The 27,193-nt window shown below is 42.0% G+C and overlaps 1 protein-coding gene across 3 annotated transcripts in view; it reads left to right on the top strand.

Annotated features, from left to right (window-relative positions):
• The window catches only part of PLXDC2 (plexin domain containing 2), a 215,032-nt gene that overhangs the window by 105,857 nt on the left and 81,982 nt on the right, over positions 1–27,193 (top strand). For all 3 annotated transcript variants that reach the window (XM_077303069.1, XM_077303071.1, XM_077303070.1), the window contains exon 3: positions 22,564–22,710. In XM_077303069.1, coding sequence (XP_077159184.1) covers positions 22,564–22,710 — 147 coding nt within the window. The remainder of the gene's footprint in view (positions 1–22,563; positions 22,711–27,193) is intronic.

Raw genomic sequence — 27,193 nt, 5'->3', positions numbered from 1 at the left:
AAGACTTCCTTGATCTCTGCTGGAGGAGGGAACAGGGTGCTCACAATATGACATGAATTGCTATTTGCTATTGAAAACCTAATTGAACATACTGCTCATTTTAGCAATAGGCATAGACTGCAAATGCAACCAAACTTGCCTCTGATGCTTTGTGACAAGCAATAGTTCAGCTTTTATCTTATAAAGCAAAGTAATAGTAAGACCAGCCTCCACCTTAGCCCTATATACATATTCCTTGTGCAGAGCCATATTCTGGCAAGTTCTCATACCTTTGGCTCCTGTGTTGGAATCATGTGTAGAATTCATAGTTTTGTAGACCTGCAAACATGTAGACATGCAAAATTGGAACTCACCCTAAATGAATAGCTATCTAGATTACACCACAGTCTAACAGAACGTTACAGTTGTCACTGGCTGAGCACCGAGTATGGAATTTATGAATATATTTTATGGGCTGTCTGGGAAGTAGGGAAATAAATCACCAGGAATTTTTTTCTTCAACCCAAATCTCTTAGTTATTTAAGAGGCCACTTTCTCAATAATGCTACAACTATGTCTCCTTTTCCTTATAATATTAATCTCCCCTCATGGGTGGTTAGAAGTTCACTTTTAATGTACATTGGCATTTTTTTTTCTGTGTTCTTGGTGTGTGTGTGTGGGGGGGAGGACAATTTGGAAATTTCATCCCACCCTCAAAACTTTTCCTTCAGGATCCTCTTCCCTGTATGTTGGGTGGCCAGATTTCTTCCTCTTTCCTTTTCCCTGACACTTGGCTATTCTCAGTATTCCACCCTTTCTGGAACATAGTTAGTCCTCACCAGGCTACTTCTTATCCTCTTCTTTTTTGGTTTCATTAAATTAATATGTTTGTGCATAGCTGTGATATCCCTTGAGTGTATTCAAAAATCTGCTTCTCTGTTTGGCCTAATGCTTTCATGACAACTGCTGTACTATATAGTTATTCATGGTATCATTCTCCTAAGCCAGCCTTTCTCAATTTTTTAATCATTGAGAAACCACTGTAACATTCTTCAGGATTCGAGAAACCCCAGAAGTGCTGCTTAGATAAAGACCTCTAGAGTTCTACTTTATTTCCTTTTATAATCTGACCTAAACAGCTGTCAGGCAGAATACATGTCAGGCAGAATACATGCTCATCCAGGGCCCTTCCCCTTCCCACCCCCTCCAGGCCCACCATTGGGGGGTGACATGACCATATATGGTCATAAAGGTAAAGGTAAAGGTATCCTCTGTGCAAGCACCAGGTCATGTCTGACCCTTGGGTGATGCCCTCTAGTGTTTTCTTGGTAGACTCAGTACAGGGTGGTTTGCCAGTGCCTTCCCCAGTCATTACCGTTTTACCCCCCAGTAAGCTGGGTACTCATTTTACCAACTTCGGAAGGATGGAAGGCTGAGTCAATCTTGAGCTGGCTGCTGGGATCGAACTCCCAGCCTCATGGTCAGAGCTTCAGACAGCATGTCGCTGCTTTAGCACTCTGCACCACAAGAGGCTCTAAGGTCATATCACTCAATAAATGTTTAACAAATTTTAAAATATATTTAAAATTAATTAACTCCCGCCCATTCAGGAAACCCTTCCAGGGTCATCAAGCTATTGACAATAGTGCCTATTGTCGTTCACAAAAATTGAAAGTGGCTTTGATATGCATTTGTGCTATTTGCAAAATGGAGCAAATATATAACTGATACTGTCACCATATGTGGTAAGATAGCAAAATGACTAACATGAATGATAATCAGGTATTTATCCCCTTTGACTTTGTGACCAAACGGATCTTGGGGAAACAGAAGCATTTTGAGGAATGCTGAGAAAATATGTGCTGAAGATAAAATTGTGGAAGTTGGTTGATTTCTGAGTCACTCAGGCCAAATAGCCTTCTATTTGGGGGGCAGGCTGAGACACTACACAGCTGTTTAGGTCAGATTATAAAAGGAAATAAAGTAGAACTCTAGAGGTCTTTATCTAAGCAGAAATTAATCCTTAACATTCTAGCTTGAAGGTTAAGGAAGATTCTGAGAGATGCCCTTTCAAAGTTTGTATAAATCCCACTGACTTTGGGAGTTACAGAGATATCAGTGTATGCTTCAGCTTTGAGTTAAAATGTTTAATTTACCTGCAACAGATTTACAGCTTGCTCCTGAAAACCACTTTGCTGACAGTCTCATAGGATGAGGATAAGCATGACAACCTCTCTTTACAACCAGATTGCGATGCTCTACCTGAATCAGAAGGCATAGGATCAAACGGCCTTGGGTTTAGACTGTAAATCACAAAGTAAATCAATAATTTCATACGTTTCACCCAGAACGAAATAATGTAAACAGTTGGAATTCAGTGGAGTTTTTTCTAGATTAGATTCATCCTGCTGTTATTGGTTTGTGTGGTAAATTGCAAACATCCTAACCTCCAGATATATGTTAGCCTCGGTGCTCCCATCAGTGAATTATGTGGTCTCTTCAAGGATATAATAAACAGAGACATGGCTAAAAGCCCAGTTTAAATGGGTGAGAATGCAGAAAGCAGAGTCTGGGATATGTGCTTGTCATGACTAAATGGAATTAGCTAATGTCATGAACATTTTGAGAAACGCCTCTTGTTAGCGAGTGCATTTCATATGCTGTCTTCCTGGAGGGTATATATGAGCTCTGAAGTTGAGGACCTTTTCAAATGTGGCATAAAGTGTTGTTCCTCTCACACAATATGTGGATTTATTTTGAAAGGGTCATGGCATTTATAAACAGTTTCACTGTCTACAGTGCATCACAAAACTAGGACTGTTAGACTCCCTTGCATTTTATATTTCAGTGTCCCATTTCTAAGTCTGGAAACTTATTTCTTCACAATTTTGTGTAGTTCTTGAGCATTCTTGTAAAACTAGTAAATGATGTCTCTGGAGGTGTCTTGATAACAATTGAGGTGGTCTGTGAAGTGTCACAAGTGATTGACTCTCGGGGATTGCTTTTGTTACTAACACCCCTTCCATGGCAAATGTTATCCGTCACTGTTGAATTATGCAAACCAGGGTGGAATCTGTACACTTCCCAAGCATGTGGAATCAGCTCATCTTCAGATTTACTGGCAGATGTCAGAATTTTCTAACACTTTCTGCTAGCTTCCTAAAGGGTTATCAGTATGTGTGAATTCACACACACATCCACACACACAAGATGTGATATAGTTTCTGATACATGATATAAATAGGGAAAATCTTAGGGTCTCTGAATTTGCATTTGAAACATAAGGCTCTGATAAAGTATCATATCTATTAGTATTCCTAAACTGGAGTGTTTTCTCTTAACACTGGAGCAGGGGATCTGCAAATATCTGACAATCCAATCCTGTTCTGAGTTACTCCCATCGACCGTTTACGCACTGGAGGTTTCATGCCGGGTTGCAGGTTGGAGATTTAGTTGTGGCAGGTTGCCCCACCTCTTCCTGCACCCGCATGGGGGAGCATTTGGCCTGGTGCGCCTCATCTACCCCTGATTTGTGCTCTTGCACAGAAGCTAGGGTAGTGAAGTTCCCAGTGCATAAACGATCATCTAAAATCTCCTAAAATGAAGTTTAGGGCTGTTGTGCTTTGGGCCATGCCATGCAGAATCTTGTTAGGTCTTGCCACATACTGTACAACTCTTTGCTTTCTAGGAGTCTCTAGTTTCTTCACGAAATGAAGTCACATAGCTCTGATATGGATTAATGTCCTACTAATGAAGCATAGCAAGTGGCATTCAGTGTCCTCTCCAGAGGTGAAGAGCTAATGCTTTATCTGATGCATGTACCCGCTTTTATCAAATTAACGCCAGCCATGTATTTTCTCAGAACTGATTGATTCACAGCTTCCACTGTGAGTCTTGATAAGCCTCTGAAAGATTATATGAACTGTTCAAGAAATTCGACACATGTGGGTAATTGTGAAGGCAGAGTTCCCTGTGCGGTCCTAAAGTAAAGCTCTTGATCAATGGAAAGGACTGCTGCTCATAATAATGAGGATTGCTTCTCTAAATTGTGCCCTGCTTCTGAGATTATAGGCAGACTACCATTTATCCAGGGTCATAGGAGACTTTTAGCTGTAAGGTCCTTAAGTTGACTGGGAGGTACTTTGCTCCCCTTGGCAGAGAAGTATTCCAAAGTGAGGCAATGGGGGAGCGATTACAACTGCAGTATGTTACCCAGCTCCCATTAAAACAGCTGCCTCCTGCATTAAATAGCTTCCTATGTAGGAATTGTTCATGGTGGCTCAGGTCAGCTTCCTAATTTCTCTGTGGGTTTTTTAGGGTGTTGAATCCTACCTGGAATGCAGCAGAGGTCTGGTCCTCATTTGTGCGGTATTGGGTTAAGAATCAAATCTCATTTATCAGACGCTTCCTTTTGTGTTAATATCGAAAGCTGCACAGTGTTTATCTTAATTAGTCTCTGGGCTAAGAGGGTAGGATTAGCTCTGCTTTTCTCTTAAGAAGTGTCATGGGGCACTTTAATTACTGCTTGAGTTTTTTTTTTTTATGTCCAGTCTGCAAGATATCATGTTCAGCAGTGCAGAGTCTCTGAGCCCCAGACTTGTGAACCAGATTATGGTTTATCTATGAAAAGAGCACAGTTGACAGCAGTGCTTTCAACTAACTTTTGTTCCTTTCTTCCAAACCCCTGCTGTTCATAATTGCTTCTTAAATATATGATAAAATCAGTTAAGCACACGGCTTGATTTGGGGCCCACAGTGATGTGAGTGTGCGTTTCTTCTGCCATAAAACTCTGGTGATAGCTGAATTCCAACTCACTAATTTGTGTTAGCCCTCCTCCCTGTTTGTGTTTTTATATGTTTTATATATTCTATTTAATTGCTCAAAATACTTTATACGTATTCGTTTTTAAAATGCCATTTCAAATGCACCTTCAAAATGTTTTAATGTTCACCACTTTGGGAGCCCTGATTTGGGTGAAAAGTCAGCATAGAAACACAATTCTTCAGGGCAAAGAGGGTTGCAAGGACTCCCCTGGCCACAAGCATATGATGGGGAGAGGGTGAGGTTACCAGATCCAGACCTGGAGATTTGGGGAATGGAGTCTGGTGATGAGAGGGATCCAATATATAGACTCCATTTTCCAAGGCATCCATTTTCCCTAGGGCAGGGGTAGTCAAACTGCGGCCCTCCAGATGTCCAAGGACTACAATTCCCAGGAGCCCTGCCAGCATTCGCTGGCAGGGGCTCCTGGGAATTGTAGTTCATGGACATCTGGAGGGCTTCAGTTTGACTACCCCTGCCCTAAGGGAACTGACACCTGAGGTTTGATGAGCTGCAATTCTGGGGGATCCCTGGATTCCATCTGGAGGCTAGCACCCCTACCTGCAAACCTTCAGAACTGATTTGGTAGTACACAGACTCAGTGTGGTTGGAAGTCTTTTAGTATAGGCAAAACACCTTTCAACAAAGGCGAAAAACAACTGACATCTAAATACAATAGAAGGGCTGTTCCACTGAAGATGGGAATGCACCAGATTACAAGGGATGGGCACTGGGTATACAATTGCTCTGGGCCCAAAGAAGCTTTGCAAGTTTTCTTCAGGATGCAGTTACAAATTCAACAGTAACGGCAAGTGAAAACTCTGTTCCCCTCTGCTGCATGTGTTCAGACACTCAAGAAAAAGTAAGGAAACTGGGAACCACCCTGCTTTAAATACAGTCTCCTCCTGCAATGTTAACTGCATCATCAGATTGATGATCCACCAGATCCAGTGCCCATCCTGGCATTCAGTGCCCATCCTGACATTCATATTCTCATCAACCAGAACTCATAGGGTTTTATTTCATAAGTTTGAGTTTGCAACTGAGTAGTGTGGGGAGCAGATGGAATCTTTGACTGAGTCTTGTGGTGACTGCCTGGGTCAAATTAAACAAGATGCCATTTCAAGGCCCTGATTTGGATAACCCAGACTAGCCCAGTCTCATCAAAGTTTAGAAGCAAAGTCTGATTGGCCTTAGTCTGATTGGTCCTAGTACACACCTGAGCTCTGGATGTATATCTCGTCATTTCTAAAAGCATTAACAAATGTCATGGAAGCTGATGTGAGTCAATACAAAGCTGAACATAGAAGCCGAGTTCTCTGGTTTTTCATTTCAAAGAATTTATCTGTGCTACCTCGCTGCTGGTGCTTTTTGACAGCAACCATTTTTCACCATAATCAACTACAAACATTTTCTGCTTTAAAAAAATACTGCTTGCTTCCTCTGTAAAGATCTTTCCTGTAATTAACATTTCCGAGGATGATTGTGGATATATTTGCTTTGTGTATTGCCAATGTTGCCATCTTTTGGTGTGTAGGAAAGAGCAATTCCTACACACCAAAAGATGGCAACATTGGCAATACACAAAGCAAATATATCCACAATCATCCTCGGAAATGTTAATTACAGGAAAGATCTTTACAGAGGAAGCAAGCAGTATTTTTGGTGTGTAGGAAAGAGCAATTCAGAAGAGCCTCTTGTGGCGCAGAGTGGTAAGGCAGCCGTCTGAAAACTTTGCCCATGAGGTTGGGAGTTCAATCCCAGCAGCCGGCTCAAGGTTGACTCAGCCTTCCATCCTTCCGAGGTCGGTAAAATGAGTACCCAGCTTGCTGCTGGGGGGTAAACGGTAATGACTGGGGAAGGCACTGGCAAACCACCCCGTATTGAGTCTGCCATGAAAACGCTAGAGGGCGTCACCCCAAGGGTCAGACATGACTCGGTACTTGCACAGGGGATACCTTTACCTTTAAAGAGCAATTCTGTTTGATTCTTTCACTCGGCTGTCCAGTACTGTACTATAACACACTTTCTCAAGATAAATCCTTTGTTTAAAAGAATTAGCGTAGATAATTTTAAGAAGTTCACAATATGCATGGTGACCTTTGCTGTTTTCTTTCCCTTCAAGCTTGCTGTCTGCTTTCCAGTGCTGAACAGCTGATTATCAAGGTGTCTCAGATCTTAACAGAGTGCTGTGGCGGGGGCCGTGGCTTAGTGGTAGAGAGTCTGCCTTGCATATTAGAGGTCCCAGGTTCAATCACTGGCATGCCAGGTAGGACAATGTAGTAGATGATAAGGAAAACCTCCAATTCTAGGGAGAGCAACTGCCAATCATGGTAGAGAATACTTATCTCGATAAACTAATGTTCTGACTGTAAGTCAGCTTCACGTGTTTCTGCCCGGCGGCATCCAATATTCCATTGCTGTGATGTAGGGGAAGGGATCCCAAAGAATGGGTGAATGGGAAGTAGTGAGAAGGTGTGTCACATGATCTACCTGCTTCACACAAACCTTTTGTCCAAATGTTAACAGGTGTGCTGGATCTACTCACAGGATCAGCAACAGTACTGGTTTAATAGCATCTGAATCTGGGCTTCACATCACAAGCTCTGTGTACGCCTTGCAGCTGCCCTGCAGCATGCCCATTTAAAGCCTTACTCTGTATATGTTGTGAATAATGATTTCTTAAACAATAAAAATCTCTGGTGTCACCATTCACGGTGATGCAGTAAAGTTTTTCTAAGCACTTTGGTTAGATTTCCTTTATTCAGTTGTTGTCTCAAATCAAAGTCTGGTGAAAAATGGAACAAAGACAGTTTGATTAAGTCCATTTCAGCTTGCTAATGAAATGATTTGAAAGTATTTTTTAAAGCCTTGACTGTTTTATTCTTTGATCAAGTATACTATGAAAGGATTTAATAGTATACCACATTTTTGAAAAACTAAATGGTTTTACCGATCCATCTAACCTTTATGCTACAATGTAATACTAGAGGCAAAGCCCACTTTAAAAGCAGGCGGGGAGCCGGTGGGAGCCCTCCCGCCAGCTCTCATGATGGGAGCTGGTGTCAGGCACCTCCCCACACACCATGCCAGCTCTTGCTGTGGAAGGCTGAGAGCCAGGGGCAGATCCTCCACCCCAGGGGTAGTCAACCTGTGGTCCTCCAGATGTCCATGGACTACAATTCCTATGAGACCCTGCCAGCATTTGCATTTGCTGGCAGGGGCTCATGGGAATTGTAATCCATGGACATCTGGAGGACCACAGGTTGACTACCCCCGCTCCACCCCACCAGTTGCCCCACTGGGGGTGGGATATCGGGCTGGGATATGGCAACTGAGGGCCCTGGCAGCTCTGGCAACAGGCAGCTGCCCTGCAGGGAGGTGTGCCCTCCCCTGCAGGGAGGCTGGTTAGAATGTGGGGGGGGCACAGCATAGGCTTGCAGCTCTCCTTGCCCGATGCAGAGGTGGGGAAGAGCCTCTGATTGACCCTCAGTGGGGGAAGACCCTCCCAGTGAGGCCCAATCATAGGCCCAATGGTGCTTCCCAACCATGCACTAGCTTCTATGAGTGGCCCTGGGCTGGGGGCCCTCCTCCCCAAGTGCCAGTCAGAGGACTGGCACATTGTTGGAGGTAGCCTGCTCATTTTATATGGTATCATGATGGTGATAAGAAAACAGTGCCCCCAAGAATTTATCTCTCAATTGTCCACTTTTGGTGCTCCAATTCTGAGGCATATCTTCCTTTTTGATACCTTAATTGCAGATCGGTGTCCTATTAAAGGTTTCCCCCCTTCTGAAACAGTCGTACTCTGTTGTGATTCTCAGAGAGCCACTTTTGCCATCACTATCAGCCTCATTTACTTCCATTCCTGGCATGAGTGAGGTTTGCACTTACCTGTTCCTAGTGAGGGACAGGTAAGTGCAAACCTCCCTCATGTCAGAAATGGACATGTCAGCAATGGCTGTTTCAAGGTAGAAACCACCTCACAACCTCAAGCCCTCTTGGGCAAAGCCTTTGCCCACTTTACTGAAATGTGGTGTATGAATATCACTATCACTGATCTTTTTTTAAAAAAAATAGAAATATTGTCAGTGTGAAGTGATCCTATCCTTTTCTGTAACTCTTAAGTGTAAGTGTGCATTGTAACAGATGCTGTGTTGTAATCCCATATCACTTTCTCAGAGAGTCTCCAGTCTCCGTCTGCATCAGTAAAGCAATGTTGCTTGGCATGAAGGAGAAGGCCCACTTCTAACTATAAATAATGATTTGTTCTTTCTCCTTCCAGTTTGGTGTCATGGTTAGGAGTGCGAACTTCTAATCTGGCATATCGGGTTCGATTCTGCACTCCCCCACATGCAGCCAGCTGGGTGATCTTGGGCTCACCACAGCACTGATAAGGCTGTTCTGACCAAGCAGTGATATCGGGGCTTTCTCAGCTTCACCTCCCTCACAGGGTGTCTGTTGTGGGGAGAGGAATGGGAAGGCGACTGTAAGCCACTTTGAGCCTCCTTCGGGTAGGGAAAAGCGGCATATAAGAACTAACACTTCTTCTTCTTCTTCTTCTTCTTCTTCTTCTTCTTCTTCTTCTTCTTCTTCTTCTTCTTCTTCATTAGCTGTAGGTTCATTTTGCTGCTGCGTTGTCTCTGTATGGCAGAACACACATAAGAGATGATTCTGTAGAAAACATCTCACTGCGTAAGATTTATCTTCATTCCTAGTGCAAAAGTAACTTCCTTGTGTTTGAGGTCTAACTAAGCTGCTTGGGTTGACCTGCCAGTTAGATTCAGAATTATGAGAACTCAATTTTTGGCTAAAAATAGTTTTATATGAAAAATTTAAAAAACGTAGAGCTCAGCATGTTCCAAAATTAAGGTTCTTTGTAGCTCCAAACAACCTTGTGCGTTTATTGTACACTAACAGATAAGGAGCTGTGGACATCATAAAACTGTCAGAGTTGTTTACAGGTTTTGCCTTGATGGAATGCAGACACTTAGAGCTTTATTCTTTTTCTTGTAGCAGTTTTGTTCCTTTTCAGTGTTTCTGCTAGAAATGTTTGCTGTCTGTAATATAGACATTTTCCAGAAGCTGGTCGGTGTGACATATGAACACTTGCCCGGTGGTATTTACATTGAGGACACCCTATTCTATGACCTTTCTCCCAGTTATGATAGCTTCCCATCCACTGGGGGGAAGTTTTAGCAATCACATTCTCATGTCAAATATAAATTATATAGAACAGGAGCATCATCATAATGTCAAAGACGTCAAACCATGATTGTTCTTGTAGTGGCTTTATGGCCCTTGTAAATATGGGTTGCTTCCACACAGTAAGGATTCTGTTTTGTATTCATCTCTGCTGTGAATGCAGAGGCATGTTCATTTGCAATTGAGCTTCTACATTGAATTTTTCTGTACATTTTGCTCTTTGAGCCAGTATCTTTCCTGCATTCTTTTAAAAGGATGGGCTAGTTTCACTGGATTGTTATAGTACAATAATCACTTGTGGTTTGGGGGGATGCGCTGTGATGGGTTGTCAGAACAGGGTATGTGGTCAGAAGAAGAGAGAAAACTTCATACTAATTTGTTAGAATTATTGGGCAGTTTGTAATGTCCTTAGCTATTTTTCAGATATTCTATGGAATTGTTGTAAGTAATACCATCACTATATTTTATTTAAACAATCAGGGGAGAACAGAGTCCAGGAGCGGGCCAGAAGGCTAATAGTGAAGCTCAAGGCTCGCCATCCTTATTCCTGGAATGCTAAACATGGAGGCAGCCAGATTGAGCAGAGCAAGGATGCCTTCTTGTGAATCGCCCAGGTACCTGGAACCCATATTCACTCTCTGGGGAGGTACAGAGGTTGATATTTTTGCAGCAAAAGAGAATACAATAAATGCAAAATTTTGCTCTCAAGAAGGGAGGAGCAACACCTAGGGAGATGTTTTTCAGATTTTTTGGGGGAAAGGAGCTCTCTTTTATGCATTCCCTTCATTCCAAAATCTAATCAGGGTTATAGAAAAAGCCAGGGGAGAGAGATCAGACATGATATTGATAGCTGCCTTTTGGCCTCATCAGATCTGGCTCCCTGCCCTTCTGGAGATCTCCAGGGCACAATATTTCCCATTACCCAAACAGCCGGACCTAATTAGTGTCAATCAGTTCTCTCATCACAATCTAAATCACCTCAATGTAAGGACTTTGAGGATAGGCTAAGCATTTTCCACAGGAGGTTAATGATATATTCCTGCATTCATGTAAGCCCACAAAAAAAGTCTTATGAATGGAAACAGTTTTAACCTATGGTGTGTGGATAAGGAAATTTCGCCAGGCAGGGCTTTGTTACAATTCATATTTGATTATCTTTTGGCAGAGCAATCCACATATAGTGGGTGCCCTGCATACTCATTCACCATCTGGCTCACACACACATAACCCCACCCCCCTCTGGTTGGAAGTACCCTTAGAGATCTAAAAAGGTTGCAACTGAACTACAGGTTCAGTAAAATCACATGGTGCACCTTGGCTAGACTGCACCACTACAGACTGTTCCTGGGCAAATCATACATGTGAATCCTTTTCTGCATGGGGAGAAGGAAACCTAGCTTCTTCCTGAGAGATACATGTTCTGTATTAAGTGCTAGGAGATTTAAATATCAGTATAACCATTTGTACTGAATAAGATCGTCCAAATACATTATTTACCTTATCAACAGAGTGATAAAGTACCGGAATAGAGTTAATATAGCACAGTAATGCACTCAAAATAATGCAAGACAGATACCTATCCTGTGAAGGGCATACAAAGCAGATATTCTTAAATCCATTCTTAAGTAACTTTCTAATGCTGTGTGTAACTATGTTTTAAAAGAGGCAGTTTATTCCTTGGCAGATCTAAAAGATGTTAGATGTTCAATATTTTATGAATGCATTTGATCTTATTCTTGATTGCCTGGCGGCATTCCAAAGACCATATGCTTCAGCTTATCCAAGGAAAAGAGATGAAAGCCAAAGTGGATTTAAGATTGCATTTGCAATGTGGTCTCTGAAAGAGGCTTGGGGCAGTTATAGGAATCAGCTCTAGGTCTTGGGATCCACAAACAGGAGCTGCAGAAATATACCATTAAATAGACAAGGCAACCTGAGCTGGCATTGTGGAGCAGTTGTCATGGAACAGGTGTTCCTGGACTGGATATATGAATTTTAACAGTTGATTTTAAATACAGTTTGTTTCAGAGAGTGTTTATAGTAATTGCAGGGGGGAGTTTTTCTCCATAGTTTATTACTCTGATCACTGGGGATCACACTGGATGCATCTTTCCCTGTAACATCAACCTTAGGTGCCATATCAGGGTGTGTGGGGTGGGAGCAGGGAGCTACACCGGAAAGGGAAGGAATGATGTAAACAATGCATTGCCTCATGGCCACAGTTGCTTTTGTTGCTGAACTGTTTTTCTCCCACATCTGAAAGTTGTGCCTTGTGTTACTGGCTAAAAGTGCCATCCTGCTAAACCTGGTGACTTCAATGGATTTAAGGATATAACTACATAAGATTGCACTGTAAACTTCTTCTAATCCAGGCCTCTCACAAAGTGAGGTGTTCGCTTCTGCTGGCATCAAACATTTTAAAAAATAGTTGGCTGGAAAACTTAAAGGAAGAGTAGGAGAAGAAATGGGATCAGTGCCCAGACATCATGAATAAGCCGTCGGGAGAGGCTATAGCTCACTTGCAGCGCACATGCTTTGAATGCAGAAGATTTTTGGTTCATTCTTTGCCACTTCTATGTAAAAGGGGCTCACACAATCGGGTTGAGAGCAACTTCTGCCTGAGACCTTGGAGAGCTGCTGTCAGTCAAAATGCCTAGTACTAGGGAATGGAGTTAATGGTCTGTCTCGATGTAAAGAGAGCCAGCTTGGTGTAGTGGTTGGGAGTGTGGGCTTCTAATCTGGCATGCCAGGTTCGATTCTGCACTCCCCCACATGCAGCCAGCTGGGTGACCTTGGGCTCGCCACGGCACTGATAAAACTGTTCTGACCGGGCAGTGATATCAGGGCTCTCTCAGCCTCACCCACCCCACAGGGTGTCTGTTGTGGGGAGAGGAATGGGAAGGCGACTGTAAGCCGCTTTGAGCCTCCTTCGGGTAGGGAAGAGCGGCATATAAGAACCAACTCTTCTTCTTCTTCTTCTTCTTCTTCTTCTAAAGCATGTGTTCCGATAAACGTGTCATAAATGTATTTGAGATTGGTCGCATCTGACTGACTGTGCTGGTTCCAGCAATCAGTTCAAATGCAATCCGGGTTACCTACCCAAGGACAGTTATTGTTTAGCAATGTGTGTGAGATACCTGTCAATGATTAGTTTGTGGAACTTCTCTTTCAGGATGGGGACTGCTGCTCTGTTTTGTGCATCAGTAGGCTAAAAGTGAATAACAATATTCAGATTTTTTCCACCACTGATTTCTTGGCCAGAGACCTACCAAGCAATAGGAAGACACCCGAGAGCAATTATACAGATATTCAGAAATGCCATGCTATTTTGGACGTAGCCACTTTTTTGATAAGTCGACAATATGTTTGAAACCTTAAATCTGTCAAAGGAGGCCAGTTCTCATTTGGAATACAGAAATCATCTTCTCATGAAAAAATTGTATTCTGGGATATGTAGCCCCACAGCATAGGTTGTGGCACTTGGGTGGAGGTAGAGGATAAATTTGATTCCTTTGTGTAAAAAAAAAAAAAAAACAGACCGAGAGAGAGAGCGATTCAGTCTTTCAGCATACCAATTGTGCCAATTTTAAATTTCTATTACAAGCAGGGCAGCATTTTCTTAAACACATCAGCTTTTTGTACGAAAGAAAACTATTAGCATCTCAAAAGTCACTTCAGTTTAATTCCTGAGAGGTTTCATAGCTTTCCTAGTGCCAAGATGCTTGAAATGACTTAATTCAGTGTAATTCTTTTTAAACCTAGGCACATACCAAGTGGCCATCTTTGCAAGCTTCCTTCTGCCAAGGTACTTCTTGAAATGACTTAATGTTCTGTATATTTAGAGTTTCCATGATCATGTGTCAGCAACTGTGTTTTCTGGCAATAATCAACAGTCTGAGTAATCGCAGCTTTAAAAATCAGCAGAAATTAAAAGCTGCATCACATTTTTGTACCATGCCTTAAAACAAAAATGCTACACTGGTTTTAATCAAGGACAGCTAAAGTGGGAACTGAAATCCTTGTTCTGAACAAGTCCTAACACAGCGTGGTATATGGTATGCATCTAGGTTCGCCTTTGGCCTGGCTGCAGTGGGTAAACTTTCACCATTCGACCCAATCCCCAACTCTCAAAAATCTGAGAAGGACAGAGAATCTCTGGAATATGACCTCCATAGAGAGAGACCCTTTGCCATAGATATTATGGGAAATCCCTAGAACGTTAACTAAATGTGATATCATATTCTGCCTCCAAATTCCAGCCTCCACAAGCACCAGAGAATCTCCCAGCATTTGCTAAGTATTGGCAAACACCTTTGTTGCTTTATAATGTCTTCAGCTTCCTGGAGCTGTCCTCTTATCTGTTTCTCAATCTCAGAAGTACAGCACATCCTGGCCAAGACCACTTTGTAGAACTGTGGTCCTGCTTCATTGACAAAGCTGCAAAACACTACATTCTTTCTCATTTCTGTCACATCATTGCTGGGGGGAAATTTATCAGACATGGACTACATTTCATGTTCATGGACCATCATGCAGTACTGTTGGCTAAAACAGTGTGAAATTAATTTTAGACATAGTAGAAGCGAAGTCTCTGTGAAAGATGAAGCAGAAGTGTTTCATATTTCTCACAGAAGCCTTGTGGCACAATTGTTCATGAGATGTATATAAAAGTTAATTTTTTTCATATAGCACAATCTGCTGCATCCAGCAGTGATAAGGAACAGTTTCCTGGTGCATTATTGCTCTGCAATGGGTGGGCACTGCCTCTAGACATTCACAGGCAAAGCAAGCACAACCCTGCATGCTGGATTTGTATCTTGACTGATATTTTTATTTCAACTTTCACTCAGGACAGCAAATATAGATCCCTTGTCACCACCTTTTCATCCTCTCTGAGAATCCAGTTGAGAAGTTTAGCCTCAGAAAGAATGACTGGTGCGCAGTAAATGTCTTAGCAGGATGAGGACTTGAATCTGGGCTTCAACATGCTTAGCGTAGAGGAGGTGACTAAGACAAAAGATAGATTGATAAATTAATTGTTTCTGAAGGATGATTCACAGAAGCTTAACAAATTGAGGTCCCATTCTTTTGATTTCTCATTTGCCTTGGAAGTGACAAGACTGTATTCTATTCTCTTCCCAAACTAATGCATCCTCTAAGATCCAGTAGAGGCCTCCTAGCATTTACCCAAATTAAAATGAGTGAGAGTGGGAACAGTGGGGTTCTGGCCAATGTACCAGGTTGGGGCTACCAGCCTCCAGGTGGGACTTGAGGATCCCCAGGAATTACAAATCCTCTCCATAGCACAGAGATATAATCCTCTAGAGAAACAGATGCTTTGGAAGATGGACTTGTCACCCTTTGTCACCCTTTGAGGTACCTGTCCTCCCCAGACTCCATCACCAAAACTCCAGGAGTTTCCCATCTTGGATCTACCACTCCTATACCCCCCCCCATTCCCCGTTGTGGGACCTGACATTAATGAACTCGATGCTCTCTTAGGTAGTGGGATGGCAGAAGACTGGGAGCCTCTCTTGTGGTGTGTGTTATATAATCCTGGAGGTTGTAACCCTACTTTGGATATCAGTACTGAGCTGGAAGTAGAATGCGTAAAGCTCCACAACACAATGATGGAGGTGTTTGTTCCTGTCACTCACAAAGACATTTTTAATGATGGGACTTAATTCCTAATGCTTCAATATTCTTGGTTGGGGTGTATGCCTCTTTATAGTTTCTCTTTCTCCCACGCTCTCTCTCTCTCTCTGTGTTGTGATTTTGCACATTTTATAGTATCTTTAAGACCCCAAATTGGATTACTTTTCAAATGGGCTAACAGTTTAAGATTAATTAAATCAATTAGTTTTAAAGTCTTGTGACACACAACACATCTGAAGCTAAATCCACACAATGATGAAAGGCCACAGGCCCGTTGCAGAGCACGAGCTTCATATGTTTACATTTGCAATTTCTCTCCCTTGCATCTACATTCAACAGAACTTCAGATAGCAGCAGAGATGTGAAGATCATGGGGAAAAAAGGGGAAAGTAAAGGGAAGGGGCTGTAAGGGTCCCTCCCCCCCCCCAGTGTTTCCAACAATAGGTTGCAGATGTTGCACCACAAAACACTCTAATAAATATATTCTGATTTTGAATTAGATAAATGTTTTTTAAGACAATGTTTTACTTACTCAAAATGTATCGTACAAAGATTTTTTAATGTAGGATGGTCTACAACATTGATTCATGACAATTCCTGTTTATACTATAGACATATACAACATACTTAAAAGACTATCCGTACAATCCTAAAAAGCCGCACTGAATAGGACATAAGTAAGATTCTGAGTAGACCTGTTTAAGATGGCTCTCTGTGTTTATTATTTAAATGTGACCAATTTTGTCCATAGTGTGCAATGATGTGTGTAGTAATACTGCACTGTTGAAGACTGTGTTGTTTTCAATATTAGAAATCTTCTCTATATCAGGTTTTATTTTATAAGATTATAATATGCAGAAGGAGATTGTTCCTCTTTGAATAATGCATTTTCTTTTATTAAGTACAAAAGTTGTTGCTTTCTGTTTTCTGTCTGCAGTTACAAAAAACTAAGATACGCGTGCAAAGGTAACGTAGGATGCAGCTCTCTCTAGTACTGCGCAGGAATGGACATGAACCACAAAAATGTGGTTCTTTTCATGTTTTTTGGCCAAACCATAAGCATTGCTGGTTTCTTGATGGGTTTTCAGAAAACAGCAATATCAGCTGAGAAACAGGAGGCTCTCCCAGTTGTTCAGCTGTTTGGTGCCTTCCTGTGCAGTCCCTTTATAGTTTAAAGGGACTGCACAAGAAAGCTGGGAAATGGGGAGTTGCCTGCCTGGAATCAGGTGCCATATCAGCTGGGGAAGCCCCATCCATTGCCCAACAATCCAAGAGAGCCCAGCTGCTCATCTATGTCACCCTAAGATCCCCCCTGACCTTCGATCAAGAACTCACCCAGCGATCAGTGGCAGAGAAGGGGCCAGCTGAGGTAGTTTGCAGAGGAGCTAGCTGGACAAGCTATACATCGACAGCAGGGCTGTGATACATTGACCATGGGCTGTGATGGTAGTACAGCAGCCAGGCCCAGCCCAGGAACCCAGAACACGGGATGTGGTGTTGGCAGGGAAGGAGGCTGCTCCTGCCCAGGGACCATGTGAGTTGGGCATCCCCATGGCTGGCCTGCTTCCTCATGTGGCTCTGAGACCGGAGCAGCTCCTCCCTTACTATCTCCACCTCCCCTGCCCTTAGGCTCCTGGGGTGAAAATTTAAACAGCTGCTGTACATATCAAAGCTTGTTAAAACAGAATTAATATAGGTTTGAGCCTTCGGGGAGGGCGGTATATAAATATAATAATAAATAAATAAATAAAATGTTGCATCTGTTAAGATTTTCATCACATTTCCTGGATGGTTTTGTTTTTCTGGCTTGACTACTATAATCTGAAAAGCTAATCTGTGTAATCTTTTATTATTAATATTCAGAGATGGGTAGAGCCATTTATGATAGGCTGAATAAACCTTTAGAACGATGCTGGTTCTGTTGCTCTAAAACTTTATAAGCAGCTCAGCTCATCAGTAACCTCCCTCCTTTCAAAAGATTTGGCTTCCTCAGGTTTGAGAAGACCTAATAATAAAAGCTGGTTTGATAGTGTGTTCAATGCAAACAAGAGCTCATTCAGAGTGGTAAAGATTTTATTGTTTTAAAAAAAGAGGAGAGGGAGAGCACATTTTTCATTTCAAGATTTTAAGACCTAATGCCGATGACAGACTGAACAGATTCAGATGGAGCTGGTTGTAAGTTATGCCTAGCAAGGAACCATGAAACTTAAGATATAATAAATCGATTTGACTTCATAGGTCTTAAAATCATGACATGAAAAATCTGCCTTTTTTTTCCACTTCCTGATTTTTTTTTTATTTTGTAACATCTGGCCTGACGAAGTATTCTGTGGCATCCTCAAAACCTTGCATGCTGTTGGGGTGTCATTGGTTTGGTGCTAACAAAAGATTACATGGATTGTGTTTATGGTTTTTACTTTTGGACCGACATAGCTGCAAAACTCTGGACTACCATACCACATCTTTCATGGGCTCACTGGTCATTATTTTATTAATATGTATGCAGAAGCAAAAGCCCTGCATCTTTTATTATTATTATTATTATTTATTTGATTTGTATGACCGCCGCTCTCGGAAACCGGCTCGCAGCGGTTCACAACATTTTAATACAAATACAATATATTAACCATTAAAATTCCCCATTAAAACCCCATTAAAACAATGACTAAGTCACAATGATGGCGATTAAAACTATTCCCGTACAGGCCCACTGGATGAGCAGAAGGGAACGGAGGATAATTGGGCATAGGATGGAACACTCTGGGGAACCAGGTCAGTTTAGTACTGGCCTCCCCCCTCCGGGGAGAGGGGTCCGATCTTAGCCCCGGGCCATCACCCGGCCTTAGACAAATGCCTGGCGGAAGAGCTCCGTTTTGCAGGCTCTGCGGAATTCAGAGAGCTCCGACAGGGCCCGCAGCTCTTCAGGGAGCTCATTCCACCAGGTAGGGGCCAGGACCGAAAAGGCCCTGGCCCTTGTCGAGGCCAGGCGTGCCTCCCGTCGAGGCCAGGCGTGCCTCATCTTGATATGATTGCACTGAACGAATGGCTAAAGATCTCCTTTTGTACCTTAAAGCCTTTTTCTATCCCTTTAGTCCCTCTTCATTTCTGAACTTAAGACAGACTACACATTATTACTGCTTTCATATTGTTTATCCCCACCACTACCCTTTTCTTTGTTTCCTTTGCGTTGAATTATGTGAGCTTCTCAGGTCATTGATAAAAAATAAATACCTTATAAATAAAGGTCAGGATATTGCCGGACCAGTGAATGGCCTGTGGAAACTCTTATTTTTTGTTTCTGTCCCTTCTGTCTCATGGCAGTCTTGTAAGATCAATGCACAGGATTTCCATAATTTATATCAGGGACCAGGGGCCTTTTACAATTAATGAGCCAAACTGCATCAAAATTCAGAGCGAGGGATCAACAAAGAGCTAGTATGAGAAAGTCAATTTGCATAACTGAAAATATACAATTTAATATTACTGATTCACATGCAGATTAATAATCCATCATTTCGGCAGACCAAAACTGGGGGTTTTGTGTTCTTATTAGGAAGTGGCATTCATACTGTTTGACAATAAATAGTACATATCAGCCATTCCCTTTTTATACTGGTTATATTCCGGTACCTCATATATCCCTTCCATATACAAATACAGAGATTTGTTTTCTCTGAAAAGAGTCACATTTGATTCTCAACTCTGCCTCTGAACCCATAGGCTATGGACTTCTAGATTTCTGCCATCTAAACATCATCTCTGTTGAAGATGTTGTCTCGGATCCTAAGCTGTCTTTCCGCATGCACCCTTTTGTCTGTACAGATATGGTCTTCTGCTATGAACTGTGTCCTCATTCATAGGTACTTTCTGGCTCAATGAAAGACATGTCTTGCATAAGCCGCAAGTCCTAATACCAAAGGAACATGCTTCACAACAAAGGATCACCTCTCTAACAGAAGATGACGTTCTGCTGGAAATGAGTCAATATACAACCCATTGTATTCAGCTATTCTACGATAATGGAATGCCCTGTTCATGAATCTTTATTAAAAACCTAGCCATCTGGATTCTTCTTGCTCCAGAACCCTCAGAACCCAACCATCTGAGAATTTTTGCTCCAGGACCCGTACATATTAGACTTCTGGAAGGTTTTTCTATCAGAATTTCCAATTTGGACTGTCTTTCAAAGTCCCATTTTGCTATACAGTTTGCATTTGTATGTGTCAAGGCACTCTTATCAAATATATGTAGGTATGAGGCAAACTCAGAGTTGAACAATAAATAATGATGAACTGTGTGAATAAGACACCGCCGTAAATGTTTGTAAAGGAAGCTGTTGGCTGTAAGAAAACTACTCTGGCAGCTTTACTTGCTGGGATTTTTTTTCTCTCTCTTGTAATATTTTTAAATATTTCATCCTGCTCCGTAGCAAGCACCAGACCTCTTGTAATGCTTTGAGCCATTTTACAAGATCTACAGGGTTGCATAGCTGTGTCTCGTAAGACCCCTTCGAAATAAAAGCTTTGCAGTATGCATGTTTTTCTCCTGCACAAACTTTTCAAGATGTCTATAAATCTGGACAGTATATATTGTATGTATAAGGTATGCCAGGCTGAGGCATCCGTCCTCCAATAAACATGAACAGGTAAAGTTTTATGTAGATATTTCCAAGATTTAAAAAATCTACTCATGAAAAGCATGTTGGTGGTAAATTCCACTTGGGGGATGAGGGTAGATGATTAGTTCTGAAAATTGAAGAAAGAAAGAGGACAGTCCTTTCCTATACTTGAATCAGAAGGAATAAATAGGACATCAGGTTCCATCCAGGCCCTGGGCAGCCATACCGTAATGTGTGGAAAATAATTTTATTTATACAAAGCCGGCTGTTCCCTTGCAGTGTCATGTAGAGGAGTGGTCCCCAACCCCCGATCCGTGGATCAGTTGGTACCGGGCCGCAGCTCCTCCTCATCCTCCTCCCCGGCTGCTGCCTTGGGGGCTGCCCTGCCACTCTGCCGTTGACTCACCTTTGGTGTTCTCCGGTGGCCGCCATGGCTGGGGCTCCCCCTCGGCTTGGCACTGCGCAGCTACTGCTGGCAGTCTCCCCCCATGGACGGTGGGAAGTCAGGGGCACTGGCGGGAAAGCAAGTGGAGCAGGGGCTCAGGCAGCGTTGGCGATGTCCCTCAGCAAAAGACTACCCCCCCCCGGGCCTCAGTAAAATTGTCAAGCGTTGACCGGGCCCTGGTGATAAAAATGTTGGGGACCACTGATGTAGAGGTTACAGTGTTAAAAGAGGATAGGAAGGCTTGAGTGCAAATCCCAGTGCTACTATGGAACTTCCAGACAACCGGGAACATTTTATCTCTCTATTATACAGGATTGTTGCAGGGAAGGGAATGTAATGTAAACCTCCTTGAGATCTTTGGAGGGGGGATAGCATAAAATTCAAGAGAATATTTCAAATTTTCTTCCAGCTATTTTAAAGAGAAAAAACACCCAAAAACTTATAATAAATAAACAAGGAAACAAAATTGCTTAAAGAGTTGTGTGTATATGTGAATTTCCTTTTCCTTTTTAAAAACGCCAATTGAGAAATGATTCCTTGTGGAAATATCAGTAAGGGAGTCTCTCATGTTATATTTATTAAAAGAGCTTTCATTCCTTTTGCAGCCAAACATCAGACACTGATGCTTGAATTCCAATAAGGTTTGGTTTTGCTGATATAAAAGCATATTTGCCATTTAATTTATATACATGGCGAGATTCTTGATCTGAATATTATAATTCAAGTGTTTGATTTGCTGTTCATTAAACGAAAAATGTGGCCCAAGGTGCCATTTAAAGTGCACTTTTATAAAGCAATGCACTTGACTTAACATTTATGTCCCGTTCATCGTTGACGTGGGCTGGCTGAGTGCCGGCAGTCTATTAATGCAGAACTCTTTGATCCCTTCTTAGAAGTGGAAAAAGTTACAGCTCTTTCACCACTTCAGCAGCAAATGGACAGTCGTACATCTTTTCACTCTGTACTCCCATGTGTCTCAAGCTGATTAACAGAACAAAGATCAAGGGAAAAGTGTGTCTGACTGATGTCCTCTATGGGGGTTTTGCTTGTTTTTATGACAAAGTACAAAAGTAGATTGGTGGATTGACATGAGCGACTTTAGAGCCTTTGTATTTGGGTAGCGACTTTAGTCCTTTTGGAAATACTGACAGTGCAGTCCTTTACTGAGTTTCTTCATTATAAATCCATTGAAGTCAGTGGGCTTAGAAAGGTAACTGTCCATAGGACTGTATTGCTGTCAAAATGATGCTCAAAAGACCAAGGTTGTGACTAGCTGCATTCATAACAGCAAGATTTCTTGGTATTGATTATGGAAGAACTGGATTGGATGCTGTGGTTGATGTGCCATTATGGATTGTATCGGGGGTGTCTCCTCATGGTCCAAGTGGAAGATAGTTGGCCAGAAAAGATGTCATCCTAGAAATTGATAGTCCTGAGGACTAAACCAAGAACCTTAGATATACCCAGTGAGGACTCTACCACAACACACCATATCCTTTTCTCAGTAGCTTTTTGTTGTAGTAATTAAAACACTGACATTGTAGCACAGGACCATCATTGACCATCTTTGTGTCGCAAGATAGCATTTATTTCTGCATTTGCTAAAGTCACTTAACTTCTGAGGATGCAAAAATGGCATTTGTAAAACTGGGTTTATTACAAGCCATACAATATCCTGCATTCTTCTCTTCCTTTTTTATTCAATGTATTATTTCAAAAAGGGAATAAGAACTTTAACCAGCAACAGAAAATAACTATTCTTGCAGTAATTACTAGATGGTTTAAAACATTGGCAGGACAGTGTGTTGGTTTTTAATTTGGCTTTCTTCTTCTTTTCAGGAGGATATGGATCACAATTACTACACTTCTAGGACATATGGCCCTTTTGATTCTACCAGCCGAGATCTGTGGGTGAACATAGACCAAATGGAGAAAGATAAAGTGAAGATCCATGGGATCCTGTCCAACACACATCGACAAGCAGCAGTAAGGCAATTGATATGCATTGCTACTTGGTCCTTTCAGTATTGCAATATCTATTTATTTAAATTTTATCTGTGCCACCCTTCCACCCAAATAAGGTCCTAAGGCAGCAAACATCAAACATTTAAGTCATTTACAACAAAAATACACAGTAATTCAGTAAAAACATAGACATAGTACCAAAGAGGAGTTCATAGGGGTTTTCCAAACAGAACAACCATTGATGGAAGACAACAATAGAGGGCGGCAGACAAATCTCCATGGGGAGGTAGTTCCAAGTTTTAGTGCCACAACTAAGAAAGCCCCTCCTCAGTTTGTGTGCCAGCTTGCCACAGCTTGCCACAGATGGCAGAGACTCCCAAAGCAGGGCCTCCAAAGGTGAACAGAGTGAATGGATAGGTTCATATGGGAGAAGATGGTCCCATAAAGCCTTTGACAGTTTTGGATATGCTGGTCCAAAACTGTCTAAGGCTTTAAAGGCCAATACCTGCACTTCTAATTCATTCCAGAAACAAATTAGGAGCCAGAGTAGATGGGACAAGATTGGAGCAATGTGACTTTACAACCCACTCCAATTAATATTTTGGCTGTAGTGTTCTCTACCAACTGTTACTTCTGGACAGTCTGCAAAGATAGACCTATGTAAAGTATAGTGCAGTAATCTAATCTAGATTTTACTAGCGCATGTACCACAGTGGCAAGATCCCCCCCCCACGAAGGGTGGCAACTGGTTCCCCAGCCCAAGCTGGTGAAAGTATCTTCGGCCAATGGATAAACATGTTTATCCATGTTTATATTTAGTCAAGGAGGTTGAATTTTGAACCTTTAGAGCAGGGGTAGTCAAACTGCGGCCCTCCAGATGTCCATGGACTACAATTCCCAGAAGCTCCTGCCAGCATTCACTGGCAGGGGCTCCTGGGAATTGTAGTCCATGGACATCTGGAGGGCTGCAGTTTGATTACCCCTGCTTTAGAGTCTGTCTGGAGTTCTTTTGTTGCTGTTATATCCTATGAAGAATTGCTTTTTAAAATGATGTATATGTAACTCATGTTGTGAATGACCCCAAGCCTGAGTACAAGGTGGTATATTAACACCAATAAATTATTGTCCCTTATTAAATCCTTATTAACCTCCCCCGCAAAAAAAATCTCTATTTCCCATAGATTCCTCCAATCTCACTGCAGAATTGAAGTTACACAATAATGTAAAAAAGAAAATCTTGGTGTTGTTCAAGTTGGAAGCTGTTTTACCTCTTGAGTTCACTTGACAGCAGAATTTGCACTACAACTTGACTAGCTTAACTCATATTTAGAAATTTAAAAAAAATTGGAGCCCTGGATTCACCATTTACATTTGTATGAGGTGCTATCATTTTGAGAACCATTAGATCCTTGTCAAAATATTGCTGTTTGAAGCTGTCAATACTTGTCAGATGATAACCGAGATGGCAGGTGTAATTCCATTTCCACATCAAAAATCTTCCTTGGCTAATTCTGATCACGCAAGTCCTTGTAGCAAGAATACGAAACTAAGCCTCTGACTTTACAAGTATAATCGGAGGCCTCGTGGCTTCCAAATGGTATTCCCATCACTGATTAAATATCGGAAACCGTTCAAAGAAAAGAGTCAGTATTAGAAATGTAGATTCAGTGTGGGAAGTGGCATTTTCAGGGACTGTGAGGGAACAGGCTGTTGCTCAATCTGCCTGGAGATGAGTTCTGACATTCAGAGCTGTCCCCATCACCACCACTGTTGCTTCTAAGGGGTAGTTTGCAAGCTGTTAAAAACGCCAAAGGATGTACCTGAGGCTGGCAGAAAGAAGGGGGGGGGAGAAATAAGAGAGTTAGAATTCTGCTTGCCATTTGGTTGTGTCATCTCATTTCCTAAGGCCAATAAACTCCGCAACCAGGTGGCAGTCAGAGAGAAGAGCAGCAGACAGAAGCGAATCTCGATAGGATTCAAAAGAACAGGGAGGTCATAAAGCCTCTGGATTTAGACTGACACAACGTAATTTCTAGAAACTCTCTCTTTGCCAGCCAAACTGAAAAGAATAGCTAATAGAACGGATGGGACAAAGTGGAAATGCTGGAGTTTGGCAGTTTCCTAAGTTAAGAATGAACCCAATATAGCACAATATCAGTTATACGTGATTGCTGGATACGGTTGGTTGTTTGGTAATGAAGAACAAACGGCAGTACAAATGTGAATGCTTAATGGTTTGGCTGTTCTGCCAACTCATCTCCTCTTGAACACTCTTGGAAAGCGAGTTGGGAAGGAGAGGAGAACAGTGTGAAAAAGCAAGAGCATTTTGTCAAAGAAATTACAACTGTTTTCCAAACCAAAGCAATGCTGCCAGAATGCTAGACATGCACTTCAATGCTAAGTTCAGATTAGTCATGGGAGCTGTGAAGCTGGAGAACTGGGCGCATTCATGTGGAAAAGCTGAACTTGATGTTGCAGCCCGAAAAACTTTCTGATAATGAGATTGGGCGTTACATTCATCATAGATATATATATATATGCTTAGAATCAATTCATTTTATTGAAGTAGATATTATTGGGATCACTGTGTTGAATTAATTGTATTGGCTCCTCATGGCCCTGATTGTGCTGTTCTTACAGAGCACTCCTATCGGAGCTCTCAGCCCCACCTCCTTCCCAGGGGCTGATTCCACACAAGTAGAAAAGGCCAAGAGGGTGGTCATATGGAAGTGGGGCTAATCCCCACTTCCACATGACGCAGCTACTAGGCAGGCCCCCTTCAGGGCCCGCTGCAAATTGGGCTCACGTTTGCCCTGGGCTAAAGGAACTTGGGAGAATCCATACTCCCTTAGCTGCGGTGGGGGGGGGGCAACAAGGCCTGTTCTGTGACAGGTCTGTGTGGGCAGGGAAGATATCCTACAGTGGCCCAGAGGGGGCAAAAAATGCCCTGGTTGGTTTCGAGGCACTTTGTCGTGCTGTGGGGTGGGCCAAGGAATTTTTTTTATTTTGCAGAAAGGTGGGATTGCATTCCACACAATCCCATTTTACTGCAATATAACTCCCCCGTACCCCCCATGCAGTGGAACCATTCCAACACTGCTGTGTTTCCCAGGAGGACACATTTCAGTGGGACACCAGGTCCAGCTCTGAAATGTGCCCCCTGTGGGAACACAGAATGCTGCAGAGCATGCAGCTCTGCAGTAATGCCCCAGAAGCACACCACTGTGGCCACTGTTGTACAGGGGAAGGCAGTTGTTAGTCACTTTGAGATTCCTTCGGGTAGTGAAAAGTGGGGTATAAAAACCAACTCCTCTAGTGTAGGCAGAGGTATGGGGAAGCACTAGTACTCTGACTTGTGTGAAGGAATTCTAACTTGTATGAAGATTGTGAAGGTTTTACCTTTCAGGATTTGATTCTTTCAAATCAAGCAAGCAATTTTGCAGCTGCACTTGGACAAACCCACTGACAGATGAAAGTGCATATTTATTTCATACAGCTGGCCCAAAGTCAATGGGTCTAGAAGGATGTAATTCTCCTTTGGATTGCACAGTATTTCTGCTTAGAGATTGTGTAATGAAATACATAGTTAACATCTCTTTGGCCGTCTACGGGTATCTCACAGAGAACAGCTTTGCATTCACATAAAAGTAAAGTTAATTCCACAGTACACAATATGGCCCCTTCCAACTCTATGATTCTAAATTGAGATTTTAATCTTGGCATTTGCAGGTATAGGAGGAAAAATGAAGCCTATCATTGCTTTCTATTTTATTCCAACTCTCAAGACAATAAATTTAAGGGAAAGTGATAGTGGTGGACTCAAATAATAAAATGGTTCTGGTGCTAAAAATCTAAAGAGCTGTCTAGTTGGATCTTGCTTGTAACATCTTCTCTGCCCTTGTAAACAGATGTAAATATCCAATAAGAAAAGATAAATTTCATGTTATGTGATTAAGATATGGAAATTGAGATGGCATAAGATTTATTTTCTAGCTTGCAAGGGGAAAAGATGAGTTTAATTTTGTTAAAAACTTATTTGGAAGTTGGTTCAGAATTTCAGAAGACTGAATTAATACAGCAAAACACGAATACTGTTTAACCCGCTAAACTTAAAATGCATGCAGGATATTAATGACTTGGGAAATTGTTTATGAACTCTGTGGCTGGAAATAAATTTTCTCTGTATTTTCAACAAGCTCCCTGGTTTGTCTACAACATGTATTTTTGCATAAATGTTTAATGAATTTGAGATTTTTTGCAACAGAAACGTTGTGTGTTGCTGTTGAATTCTTGACATGTTGGTCCCCAAAAGTGAGAGGCGCAACACAGATGGGATTACATTTACTATTAAACCATTTTTTGTTGTAGGATCTGGAAGCTTCTATGATTCAGAGTACTTCAGACGGAATTAAGAAGTATAAGAAAACTTTGTTTTAGTCTGTGATCATCTTCTTCCTTGACTGCTACAGAGTCCTTCTATCTGGTCTTCTGGTCAACGTAGCAC

This window comes from Paroedura picta, chromosome 11, assembly GCF_049243985.1.
Source record: "Paroedura picta isolate Pp20150507F chromosome 11, Ppicta_v3.0, whole genome shotgun sequence".
Taxonomy (NCBI): domain Eukaryota; kingdom Metazoa; phylum Chordata; class Lepidosauria; order Squamata; family Gekkonidae; genus Paroedura; species Paroedura picta.
Note: the sequence above shows the minus strand (reverse complement) of the source record. Positions and strands in the feature narration are given on the sequence as shown.